This window comes from Electrophorus electricus, chromosome 17 (genome assembly GCF_013358815.1).
Source record: "Electrophorus electricus isolate fEleEle1 chromosome 17, fEleEle1.pri, whole genome shotgun sequence".
Taxonomy (NCBI): Eukaryota; Metazoa; Chordata; class Actinopteri; order Gymnotiformes; family Gymnotidae; genus Electrophorus; species Electrophorus electricus.
The window spans coordinates 12,136,909-12,149,842 of NC_049551.1; the positions used below are offsets into that span (position 1 = coordinate 12,136,909).

The 12,934-nt window shown below is 41.1% G+C and overlaps 1 protein-coding gene across 2 annotated transcripts in view; it reads right to left on the minus strand.

Moving 5' to 3' along the window:
- Positions 1-754: 754 nt before the first annotated feature.
- Positions 755-12,934, minus strand: part of igsf9a (immunoglobulin superfamily, member 9a) — a 24,189-nt gene continuing 12,009 nt past the window's right edge. Inside the window, exons 6-23 of one of the 2 annotated variants that reach the window (XM_035535214.1) lie at positions 12,929-12,934; positions 12,448-12,565; positions 11,845-11,986; positions 11,541-11,686; positions 11,266-11,408; positions 10,895-11,035; positions 10,489-10,605; positions 10,109-10,259; positions 9,690-9,801; positions 9,002-9,183; positions 8,617-8,825; positions 8,346-8,430; positions 7,863-8,033; positions 7,610-7,646; positions 5,032-7,263; positions 4,258-4,439; positions 3,881-4,052; positions 755-3,669 (exon numbers count right to left, since the gene is read on the minus strand). The exon at positions 12,929-12,934 is cut by the window's right edge and continues 146 nt beyond it. In XM_035535214.1, the coding sequence (XP_035391107.1) occupies positions 3,898-4,052; positions 4,258-4,439; positions 5,032-7,263; positions 7,610-7,646; positions 7,863-8,033; positions 8,346-8,430; positions 8,617-8,825; positions 9,002-9,183; positions 9,690-9,801; positions 10,109-10,259; positions 10,489-10,605; positions 10,895-11,035; positions 11,266-11,408; positions 11,541-11,686; positions 11,845-11,986; positions 12,448-12,565; positions 12,929-12,934 (4,329 nt within the window). In that variant the 3' untranslated portion in view covers positions 755-3,669; positions 3,881-3,897. Of the gene's footprint in view, positions 4,053-4,257; positions 4,440-5,031; positions 7,264-7,609; positions 7,647-7,862; positions 8,034-8,345; positions 8,431-8,616; positions 8,826-9,001; positions 9,184-9,689; positions 9,802-10,108; positions 10,260-10,488; positions 10,606-10,894; positions 11,036-11,265; positions 11,409-11,540; positions 11,687-11,844; positions 11,987-12,447; positions 12,566-12,928 lie in introns of both variants that reach the window. The other variant, XM_035535215.1, reaches the window with a different exon arrangement.

A 12,934-nucleotide genomic window follows, 5' to 3' on the forward strand; every position in this document is an offset into this window, starting at 1 on the left:
TCTTCTTCGCCCTTATATCTGCCTCCTTACCGCTCACCGTTACACTATAAATAGGAATGTTCCTTTGTCTGTATATGAAAATCTACACAGAATGAAAATGTGCATGGTATTTTGACAAAGAAAACAATGTTTCAGGAAACACCTGGGTGTATGTTTTCAGTAGGATCATATACACAACAGTACAAAAATATTATGTGCATCCATCATCTCTGATTCTTCATATTTGATCCTACAGCACTACATGTCTCTGAAATTGCTGGGCTTTACTCATTTAACATGGTTTACTTTGGTTATACTAGAATAAAACATCCTTTGTATTCTTACTTCAAATAAACCAGTGGAGAATATATTCCTAATCACGCTGTTTTGAAATAACTTGAAAAGACTTCAGAATTTACAAGTGCTTGTGTTTGGCGTGCACCTTCATACATTCCATTTCTGTGGTTTAACCAAAGGCAGCAGACAGGCAGGACACATCAATAGGACAGCTGATATGACAATCCTTCACAACAATTTGGAACATTCACAGTACAGCAGAACCCAAAGCACTCACAATACTAAATTTTAATAATTCATCTGAGAAACCTGCTGTGAACTAGACCTGCTCTATACTGGTGTAATTGTGCAAACAACTTTATTATGCATGAATACAGTTGTGGGATTACAGTGCCAAATAAGAATTATTTGAGGTTGTTACAGTGATTAAAAACAAAGCAGTGGGGGTTCTTTGTTTCTCAGTTTGGAGCTTTATTTAACAACATGAAATGAACTTAGGCAGGAATGGAAACCTATTAGTGTGAGTCTGAGGAACTCTCCATTGACACTGCAAGAAAAAAAGTCTGGAAGAAACCACACCACCTCTGTGCATTTGCTTTACATTTTCTGAATTTTTTGCAGTGTGTGTACTTAAATTTGTAGCACAGAGAAAATGTATCAAGTATTCAATATTCCAGAAAAAGGACATTGTTTATAATATCTCAGTGGTAATCAAAGTCATAATTTCTCATTTCAGCCATAATTTCTCATTTCATGGCCCTTCATTATTAACAAATACCACGAGCCAAGCAGTGGTAACGTCATGGGGTTTCAAATCACACAATCAACAGAAAGACAGATTCGAACATACAATGTAGCTGTCAAAATGAAATTTAAAAAATGTATTTTATAAACCATGTTTAATAAAATCACTGGACTATTAAGGAAATAAACAAGACATTAATTCAAATACCATCATCAGTTATAAAAGGGGACAGGAAGTATCACACAGTATCACACAGTCACCTGATCACCTGAAATGTTAGCCACGTAACCAACTTATGGTGGTCCCTCCTCACCTATGTGAGCTGGATCAAGCGAGTTTCTCCATAAAATACTGAGGTAGAAACAGGCACTGAATGTTATGGCTACCAAGATTGGGCCTTCCTTAAAACTTACACAAAACATAAAAAGATGCCTAGACAATCTAACTAAACTAAGCAGCTGCTCATTTGACACATGTACCAACACAGTAGGCCTCTCTCCAACAAACAAACCAACAAGTGAGGTATATATGTTAGAGAAACAAATAGTTTGAAAGAGATGTAAAGGAGGACATCTATGTCAAAGTGTAATGACCCTCACTAAATAGAGCAGAGGCCCTAAGATACCACCTGTCCCCAGCCTGGGTATTTTATAGAGTACCTAGCATGCTCCACACAAGAGGGAGGAGGGGCACTACCATAACCTGCTGGGAATGCCATCATCTCTGGAAAGCACACTTAAGGAAGTAATTGTGAATTTAACACCTGTTATGTGTGCTGATTATGAGACCTCTTTGTGTATATATTTCTTTAGTGGTACTTCCTGTCACCTATTACAACTGACAGTGTTTGAACACCAAAACATCTGTTATTTATTTAATTATTACATTTTGTTTTGAAAACATTTTATTTAATCTTTTATAAAATGAATTTACAGTGATAATTCAACAGGTATTTCACAGTACAGATGACATTTGAAAATATGTATAATGGATCTAATGTGAATCATTTTGTTTAACTGTTGGTGCAGAGACTGTCAGATAAAAAAAGGCAACTGGAATTCTCATTTTGTATCTGTGTTTGTATTTGCTTACGTACATGTGTACCCTATTTACTCTGGTAATAAACTGAGAAAGCTATTGCTAGCTGTGCTACTGTCAGTAATTCCATATTGTGACTGTCCCCACCCAGTAGCAAAGGGGAGGGGCACGAAGGGGATGCACTGAGGGCAGGGGAGGCCTCATTTAGGAAATTGTAAAAAAAAGAAAAAAAATGAAAAAGGGCTTCCACCATGTCTCTTGTGGTGGGGCCTCAGAGTTTGGCTCTACATCACATGCATGATAGTCTTTTCCAGCTATTCAGTTGCTTTTTCTTCCAAGCTTTCCCTTCAAAGAGTTATAAGAGCATACAGAAGTCACTGACATATATATTGCTTTTTACAGAGCGTCTAGTTTTATTTCCTATCTATATATCAAAGACATAACAACAGCAAAATAAGTAGAAATTCAGAGTTGCAGAGTTCAGATAAGTGTGCTCCTGTGAAAACTCACTTGACATTTAATGCTTTGCTCCACATTGTACAACATTATAAAAGAATTATGGCTCTGGCAGACAATGTGCTTTCATGATAAAATGGTGCAATTTAATGCACTTACAGGTTCAACTGTACAGGTACTTCGGGCCACCTTAAAAAATTATTTTGGGACTAAATCCTAATGTCACTGAATGAATCAATCAATCAATTCATTCATTCAGAGTAAACACCTACAGTATGAGGACAGGAGAATATGAAAGGTTTAGAGAACAGCTTCTGGTGTGATGTAGTTCTTCACCTTAGGTATTTGAATCTACAAAATGTAATTTTTTGGAAAGGCCAAGTATCCCCTTGTAAATCTCACCCCCGTGACTAATGGCTTTCCATTAAGGCACTTTTACACTTAATGCCAGCCCATGCACTGCAGCACCCGTCACCCAACATATCCCATCATTTAGTTCTGAAGAGGGAATTTATGGTAAGAAAGTCTGTCACACGCATTTATCCCATAACCTATGGCTTCTCTGATTACATCAGTCAATTATGGATTATGGACAGTTATGGCAGATCGATGAAATCATCCATGGCTGTCCTATCAAAGCCTCAGGTTCCAGCTGGCTGGGCAGAAGAAAACACTGCAGTGGACTTCAGGGAAGGTGAATTATGTTTTAAATAGTCAGTCACTTTGTTGAAACTAAGTCATTGCAGATGAATGATAAGGCAGCCTTCTTCTTTCATATGGGATTAGGTGCAACCAATCATACTTATTCTCCTAGATTCTCCAGTGAATCATTCTCCACTGAAATTATTCTGGATCAGATGTCATTGATCTTGATGAGACTAATACCATACTATCCACATTTGCATATTTTGATCTTATAGCAGCATGAAGATAGGTGTCCTCTCTTACAGTAAACAGTCCTTAAATGTCTACTGGAAAAAACAGTCAAATCCTAGTTGACAGTCAATGCAACTGCCTCAGTGTTGTTGTAACTGCTGAACTGCACATCAAATGAGTCTGTCAATGTTGAGCGGCATTTAATCCATTGGGGTGTGTCATAACAAGATTCAATTAGAGCCATGCTCTTCAGTGTCCTTTCTCCAGTGGAGAGGACACTGTAATGCACAGAACAGAAACATGAAGAATGTTGTATGATAAACAGATCTAAACTGAGAATAATATTGTTATAAAATTTAATCACAAGTTTATTACACAATATTTCTTTCAGGGGGGATGATGTTAGGGTATACTCCTGCATGTCATTGTTTTCATTGCATGTCATTTGTGAAGACACACACATAAACATGGCAGACCACATACACAGACCTTCTTACTATGGAAGCTCAGAACATCACAGCATCAGGCTCAGGGTCTGGATAGCTTGTGGAGTTATGCAGGATCTCCTGTGCCAAGGGAGACTCTTCACTGCCAGTTGTCAAGACACTGGGTGCAGCACACTCTGGGACAGAGCCCACTAGACTAACCCAGGGGAACAGTCCTGATGGATGCAACCAAATTTAATAATGTCAGAAATGAGTAGAGGGTTTTGACACAAACTATTAGTGCAGTTAAGGAGAATCAGACAGCTGAAAAACACTTGAGTTCACAAAGTTCTTCATAATTATTTTATTTCTTTACAAATCTACTGAGCAATTGTGATGAGATCTTTGCAGATGTTGTTCTAAATGCCAGATTTCCCCTACCTTTCTTTTCTTGGTTTAAAGCAAGCCTGCTGTCATCCTCTGCACAAACCTTGCCTCTTCCCTTGCTTAGGAATTCTCCCTCAAGGCTCCTTCTGCTGACGGGAGCTTTCAGGTCCTCGAAATGCTTGGTGACGTAGTGAGAGTCCCACTCATAATTTTCATCCACAGAGCCTCTCCTGGGGCTGGTGACACATGGGCAGAGAGAACACTGTGAGTACAAATAGGGTGTGTGCAGTATTGAAAGCATTTTGTTTAAATAATTACACAACATATGTCCTGAAGGCCAGCTTCTAACAGGAAAGGCAGAGCTTCTAAAGAGTTGAGCAGTCTCACATATTGAACTATTAAACTTTAAAAGATGGCATATAAATCATCCCCTTTTCACTAGGTGTTCATGTATTTTGAGGGCATTCTGAGTTAATGCTCTAAAGAAAAAGGAACATAGCTCCTGTCTGTAAGTACAGCTGCATAAACAGTGAGATTTAGTCCCTATTCTGAAGGATCTATGACCCACAAAGCTTTGTGTTTTTCCTTCTCCAAAACTCTTGATTAATTTCATAAGGGGTTTGATTAATTAGTCAAATCAGGAATGTTGAATCTGGAAAAATATTCTGCCAGGCTGTATAGGCATTCTTTAGGAACTGAGCCGAGAAACACAGTGATAAATCCTAATGACTATGCCAAGCTTTAGAAGAACAATGGACTGAAGAATAAGACTGTGAGCTAGAAATAGAGAAAGAGGTAAAACAGGAGACAAAGAGATCCTGCTCTCACCAATCCCTCTCAGTTGGCTCCTGCAGGCCTGCCTCATCCTTGTCACTCTCCTCTGCTGCACTGGGGAAACAGGTGAAGGGGGCGCTGAAGGATAGGGACTGCCTGCTACTGTGCTGATCCAGGCTGCCTCGGCCACTGCTCTCACTGCTGCTGCGCTGATCCAGGCTGGCTTGGCCGCTGCTCTGGCTGGCATAGCTCCTGCAACGCCCCTCTAACTCTGGCACACTCCGGTACCCTTGGAGTTCCACATTGACCTCTGGCGCATCTTTCTCATCCTCTTCCTTCTCATGCATATGGATGACTTCGGTTACTGGAGAATGGCAGTAGGATGAGGACCAGCTGGTGCCCCTTAGTGGCAAACTGGGAGAACTGCAGGGCTCAGAGTGTTGGTGGTCAGCAGTAAAGGAGGCAGGAGTCTTAGAGATCCCTTGATGCTGTGAGTGTTGCAGCTGTATTTTTAAGGGAAAAGGTGTATTAGTTTCCTGGTTGGGAATGAGGTGGGACCCTTGTACCACTGAGTCAGGCCGACATACAAAATGGGAATGGGAGTTCTGCAAAGAGTTAATCCAGGCATCAGGGGTCAAGAACACCTCTTTGTTCATTTTAGAGTTCAGGATGGGTGCACTCTTATGGTGATTTATGTGTTTTGAAGCCATGTGATGTTTATGCTGGAGAGTTGGACTTTGGCCACCTACTGAAGGTAGTGTCCTGCTTGACTGACTCAACTTTTCTAGATCCCATCTGAAACCTCCTACTCTTTCTTCCACTATCTCCTTTGATATCTGATATAAAATTGGCCTGTGATAATCCTGCGTCTCCTGACTGTGGTCTAGCATGGACCTTGTAAGCGGGCCCTCTGCCTGTACCTCAGGTTCATCCACACACATCTCCACATAGTCACCAGTACAGCCAGTCTCACTCCTTTCTGCAGTCCTATCCAGCTGCTTTTGAACTGAATGACTCAGTTTGGGAACAATACAGTGCTGACTGAGATTATAGGTTCGTGCATTCTTCTGGCTGCCCTTCAAAGTGTAATGAACATTTTCCAATGTGGTGTAAAAAGATTCATTGTCAACACAGGCAGAGGCACCTTCAGTCATGGTACATCTCTGCCTCTGTTCTTTAAAATGGGACTTTTGGTGCTCACCCTGCTCTAGACTTTGAGATTTGTGTTGGTTTGACATCTGGCTACAGCGAGAACCCTTTGACAACCCAACACCCCTTTCTTGGGATACTTGTGCCGGAACCAAGCTGCGAGCAGCCATCATAGGGCTAGCCTCCCACACAATACAGGAAGAAGCTCTTATTCCTGGAACACTTGGATTGTTGGACACACAGTGCCCTCTGCTGGACAACTGCTTACCCTGCAGGGCTCCAATGTCTGTGCCCATTTCCTCAATGTTTTCAACATTTCTACTTTGTTCCACTCTGAGTGAACCTGCACTCTTGTGGTGGTTGACATGGCAGTCCCAATCAAGAGTATACCTGCGAAGCTCTCGCTCCAGTTCCTCCCTCTCACGGGCCAGCCTCAGGCAGTGGCTCAGGTTACCCTGTTCCCTCTCATGTTCCATCTGCAGGACCAGGGTACTGGCCGCAGAGCGTACACTGCTGCAGTTCAGGGTTTTATAGCGCTCAGAGGGTGTGAGGAGTGTGGAACTACTGCACTCAGAGATGAGACTTGACTGATCTAGGGGTTGGTTTGATAATTCCTGCTCCTTGAACTGGGATGGGAATCTTTGCAAAGAGTGTTGTTCAGGCATTGCTTGCACTGTGCCTGAAGGGCAGCTGTCTGAGCCACAAGTGGTCAAATCCACAGAAAGGACGAACGGAGGATGTCTTCTTTTTTCCTCATAGGAGTACAAGGACTGTGAGTTCTGAACCATGGAATTGTCAGCTCCATCTGATATCTGTAACAAGCTTGGCCTTGGGATTGTTTGTGTTGCAGGAGCTGCTGCACTGATTTCTTCATAAGGTTTCAGCATGAAACGGCCATCTGCTCCCCGGTAAATGAGCTCCACAGAGCAAACTGGGGACCCCAGAGGACCCCTGTGGAGGTGAGTCTCAGGTAGGGAGCTGTGCGAAGGTTTAGTACATGGAAGATTTTGCTGCCTTTGCCCATGGTACTCACTGCAGCTGGACTTGCCGAAGGAGGAAGAAGAGCTGGAGAGGGAGCAAGGTGGGAGGAGATTCTGCTTCAGGACACTGTCAGGGCTATTGGGAGCTGTGCCATCTCTGAGAGAGACAAGAAAAGAGGGCCAGAAGAGATTAAAGCCAGAATCCCTGATGGAAAGGTGGGCCAGAGGGGATGAAATCTGGAATCACTGATGGAAATGTTAATGATACACTGTGATTTCTGTAGTTTGTTTTGGCATATGTCAGCTTGGTAGTGTATATACTTTTATTGCTACAAACGCATCTTTTTTAGACATCTGATATGTTGAGCACTGAAGTACAAACTACTGCCAGCTCCTCCCTACATATTTCTAGAAAATCAATTTTTCGAAATTCAAAGAACATTTATAAAATAGTGGCAGAGGGAAATAAGATGAATTAATACATGCTGATCAAAAACACTTACTTCAGGGATTGGCACACATACACAACAGGAGTAAGATCTGAAATGAGGGAAAGTAGAAGACAATAGAAATGAATGACATGGTAAAAACTATGGAGGTAAATTCTATTAATTTCCTTGAATTTCCAACTGAGAGCCTTATTGAGCAGGCCAGAGAAAAGTCAGTAAGGTGTTCGTATTGCTGCTTCATGGCATATCAAAGTGTCACTTTACCCTCCATATATTTCTCCATAAAGTGTTAGTTAAGTCACTTTACCCTCTCTATATTTCTCCTGTCGCTGACTTCTTCTTTGGCTAATCACGAACAACATGGCCAAAACTAGTAGAAATACCAAGCACAAGAAGCCCATTCCACCTATGATTCCAACCAATAGCTGATGGGGAGCAAATTCAAGGAGTTGGGGACTAGTCAGATACTCTTCCATACCTGTAATATCAAAACAGAATTGTCCACTTTTGTTTTTAATCTACCACTCTAAAAATAAATTTGTAAAAATAATTTATGAAGCTCAGAAATGACTAACAATTTAAATGTATAGCAACACATTTTTATTAGGACTCATAATACCAAGATACTGGGTGGATTTATCAGTTTTACTGGCCAACACACACACACAATTAATGGAAACAGATTATTAATAAGAATGGTCCAACAATTGTGGGACTACAAAATTTAAACAGACAATAAACACTGAATAGAGAACTAGGATAAGAAGCTACGAGACATTGTGGCACTGACCAAGAGTAGAGATGTTGACTGAGCGACTAGGCATACTTAGATTTTGCCCACTGCGAGACAGTAGTCTTAGCTCATAGTTAGAATTCTGCAGTGTCACACACACACACACACACACACACACACACACACACACACACACACACACACACACACACACACACACACACACACACACACACAGAGAGAATAGCATTTATTAGGTCTGGGGAAATGTCAGCCTACTGAAAGGTAAATAGTAAAATCAGAAATTGTTACCTTAATTGACCTTTACCTTTTGCAACCCCTTAATGAGCATGTCAGTTTTATTTGCACTAATGTCCACATCCAAATTTAGCCACTCCCCTTCCTTGAGACGTGATTGGAGGAGGAAGCCATCGATGGGCAGTTGTGGTGCTGCCCACCACAGATAAACACCCTCAGAGCTCTGATTGAATGATAGTAGTGTGGGTGGTTCCAGCCTGGACCCCACAGGATGCTTATCTGAACAGGAAAGCAAATAATAATAATAATAATAAAAATAATTCTTGATAATTCTGTGGGATGCTGGAATTTTGTAGGCTTACTATGAAAGCAAGAAGAGATTAAATTATTTGCATCATGCAGAGCACAGACAGATTGGGTTGCTATCAAGATCTTCTTATAGAGCTGCTTCTCACCTAGAGTTCTGGCAGTGCCGATCTCACTGAATGGACCACTGCCCAGTTTGTTGTGGGCCATCACTCTGAATTGGTACTCAGTTGAGGGAAGCAGGCCTGTGACCAGTAGGCTGAGGCTGGAGGAGTATGCCAGAATGGACTTCCATTCCTGGAGTTCCCCATCTGCACACAGACACTTCAGCCTGGAGATGAAAAGACAGAAAGAATGCATCAAGCATAGACGTATAATTAGAGACAAGCATATACATACATTCCTACCCACATTTATATAGACTTTTGTTAATTTGAAACCTTGTTTGTGTACAGTTACAGACTATGTTTCTGAACACAAGACACTTTTTTCCATTCTTTTTGGATGTGACACATCTCTGAGCCCAGCAGCAACTTTAATAGGTGTAAAAACTCCAGCAACAACTGCTTACATTGCAATACACTCATACCAGCATAACACCTACTACCAAGCCACACATATTTCTGTGTTTGATACTGTGTCTAGAAAGGTGTGACACTGAAGGAATATCTGGTCAGCAAAGGTTCTGTGGTCAGAAACTGAGTTAGGTGAAAATCTATAATTATACATTTATAAAATACAATTACAAGACAACACACACACACACACACACACACACGGACAGACAAAGACACAAATGCACAAATACTGAACAGTAATGCTAAGCTAGGTACTGACCAGACAGAGAATGTCTGTTTATAGCCTCCATCAAATCCAGGCTCCCAGGATATATTGGCCTGGTCTATCTCTGCTTCCACAGACACTGAAGACACTACATGGGGGCTTGTACCTGAGAATGATACACACACAGACACATATGCTCGCATGTGCGCGCACACACACACACAAATGGAGCATACAATGTAATGCAGTATAAATTTACAGTGAAAAGAAGGAAACATATCTAATTTTCCTTCAATACTAGAAGAGCTGTATAACAAATAATACAATAGGAATCCATGACTTAAATATGATTTTACATACTCCTATTTAAACATTACCTTGATGCAAACCTTTGTCAACAGTTGGAGATGTGCAAGTGTGAGGCATCAGCATGTTCAGAAGCGGAGCTGAGACTGCTGGCCTGTACTACTTACCGAGTACCGAGACACTGGTGGTGGCTTTGATGGTGGCCACGCGGTTAATCACATGACACTCCCACTCACCATGGTGCTCTTTACCCAGTGGCTGCAGAAGTAGGGAGCCGTTTGAAGTTATGGAGTAAAAATAGCTAGAAGAGGCACCAGGCTGGAGGGGAAGAGAGATAAAAAGGGAGAGAGAGAGAGAGATCAAAAGAGAGTGGCAGAGAAAGAGAGAAAGAAAAAGAAATAAATGTGGTCTGTCAGTAGAGAAATCAGTTTTGGGTTTTTTTGTGTATATCTGTGTACAATAATTGCATGCTACATGTAACAAAACAATGTTTTTATACTCCTTCATAAAACAAAATAGGCTGTTTTTAAATGTCCAGGCTACCCACCTTGGCCCACTTGACTGTAGGTGGAGGATCTCCAAGTGCCTGACATGGAATCAGGAGTGTCTGACCCACCTGCTGCCTATATTCACTCTGGGGAGACACCCTGAGAGATGGAGGGTCCTAAAACAGTTTGACACAGTGTGACTCAGTGTGAACAGGCCTGGGACAGCGCCCTTCTTCTCCTCTGTTGAAGTTTAGATTAGTGTGTTTTCCTTTTGGTTCTGGAATTCTACACTGTTGCTGTCCAGGGGCTTCCTATTGCTTTCCTCAATGCCTCAGCAGGAAAATTGAGTCAGATGTGTTAGTGTAGAGGAAACACATTAAACTGCACATGTCATGACAGAAACTTGGAGTTACTGATAAATAGATACCTGCTGTTAGTCTGGTGGGTGTGTTTTCAAACTCTGACCTGTAGAATGACAGTGGTAGGCTCTGATTGGCCCATTGTTCCATAGCTGTTATAAGGAGTACAGGTGTAAACACCAGTTGCATCATCGTTAGTTGTTGCTATGACAATGGAACCTTCTGCAGTCAGTGCCCAGCCAGGGTACTGTAGGATGGGAAAGCAAATTGGAATTATCACCATGCATTTAGTAATGCAGTCACCTCATTCATTCATTAAATTTCTCAAAAATATGATATGTTCTTGATATAATCTTCAACATAGTTTTCATTGTTACAGAGCATGAGGGAGAAAAGAAGAGAGGGGGTAGGGAAAGAAAGAGAGAATGAGACAGAGAAAGAGAAAGAGCGAGCAGTAAGAAACCTGAGTGGCCTCACCGAACGTAGATCCAATGCTTTCCCATCTTTGGTCCAGGCCACTCGGAGCAGTTGGGGCTCAGCAGATAGAGGGCAGGAGATCACCCCTCTCATACCAGTAGGAAGGAAAGTCCACTCAGGCATCTGGGTCACCTGAGCTGGGTCTGTTAAAAGTTAAAAAAAATAGCATAGAGTTTGGTGTGGGGGTTAATCAAAAATAAATTCTGAAAGTACTCAGAAAGTCACAATACTCACAACATATATACATAAACACAAACCCACACATATGAACATACATTGCACAGTAAGGATGGCTGAGGCAGTGGGCGGGACTGGAAGCCCATTCGTGGGCATGCATGTGTAGTTTCCGGAATCCCCCGGTGTAAGATGGGATATGAGGAGTGTGCCATCAACCATCACCTTTACACGTGTCTTCAGAGATCTGACAAAATGCACATACATAAACGCACATACACATGTACACAGTACACCCACGCACACAGACAAATATACACATAAACAAGTACAAAATGTGAAACAGTAACTATAAAACAACTTGCTGATGCTGGTGTTTGTGACAGAAGGTGGAGTGTAACTCACTCTATGTGGTAGACGTTTTCTCCTTCCCTCAGCCACACGTAGGTCATGTTGGGAGGGTCTGCCTCTGCCTGACACTGCAGCAAGGCATTCTGAGACAGGTTGAGAATTGTGTTCGTTGGGGGAATTATGATAGCAGGAGGACCTGTTTTGAAATTGAAACACTTAAGAAATGCTCCAAGATTCAAAATAAACATCCTTGCTTAACATATTATGGAACAGTTGTGACCACTCCAATGCATGCCAAAAAGGGAGAATGATGCATTATGTTCTTTTTATATTCTGAATTTTATTTAAATAGTATATCATTTAATGTTATTTTTCCGAACTATTGCAACACAATTGCATGTTAACTGACCACTAGATGAAAGCATTTTTCCCAAATGACTTAACTGACCCAAAGAATTCCATTGTAAATCATATTCAATAATATTTTAATAAATAATATTAGGATTCTTCAACTCTGGTACACATTGTTTTTTCTTTAACACCTTCATTTAGTTCATAAAGTTTCAGGACAGGGAAGCCAGGACTATACTTGTGAAACTTTGCACATAAATATTATTGCACAATAGGAAGTAGGTGTGGGTATTCAAAAAAACTAACCTTTAACCCTGAGCTGTGTGGAGCAAATTTCATTACCCTCGCTGTTGGAGGCATGGCACTGATAGTGTCCTGCTGTGTCTTTTTTCACAGAGGAGAAAGACAAACTGCCATTCAAAACCTTCCAGATAAAGAAGAAGAGATCAAAGAAGGGAGAATTAGAGAAGCAAGAGAAAAAAGACAGGACATATCAATAGAAGGAGAGAGGAGGAGAGAGAGAGAGAGTGTGAGACAGGATCATATAAAAATGTAATATACATACATAAGCAAAGCCATTTGTGATTTCAACCAGGCATTTACGAACATTTGATTATATCATTAATTAACCACAATTTATTTACAGTTTAACTAGCTTTTTCTGCATTTTTAATTAATAAGCTAATTCACTGAATACTCTATCAAACTCTATGTGATATTTCTTTTAATCTGATTTTTTACGATGTTTGAAGGTATTTTCCCATAATAACCCATAAATATTTCTCACCTTAAC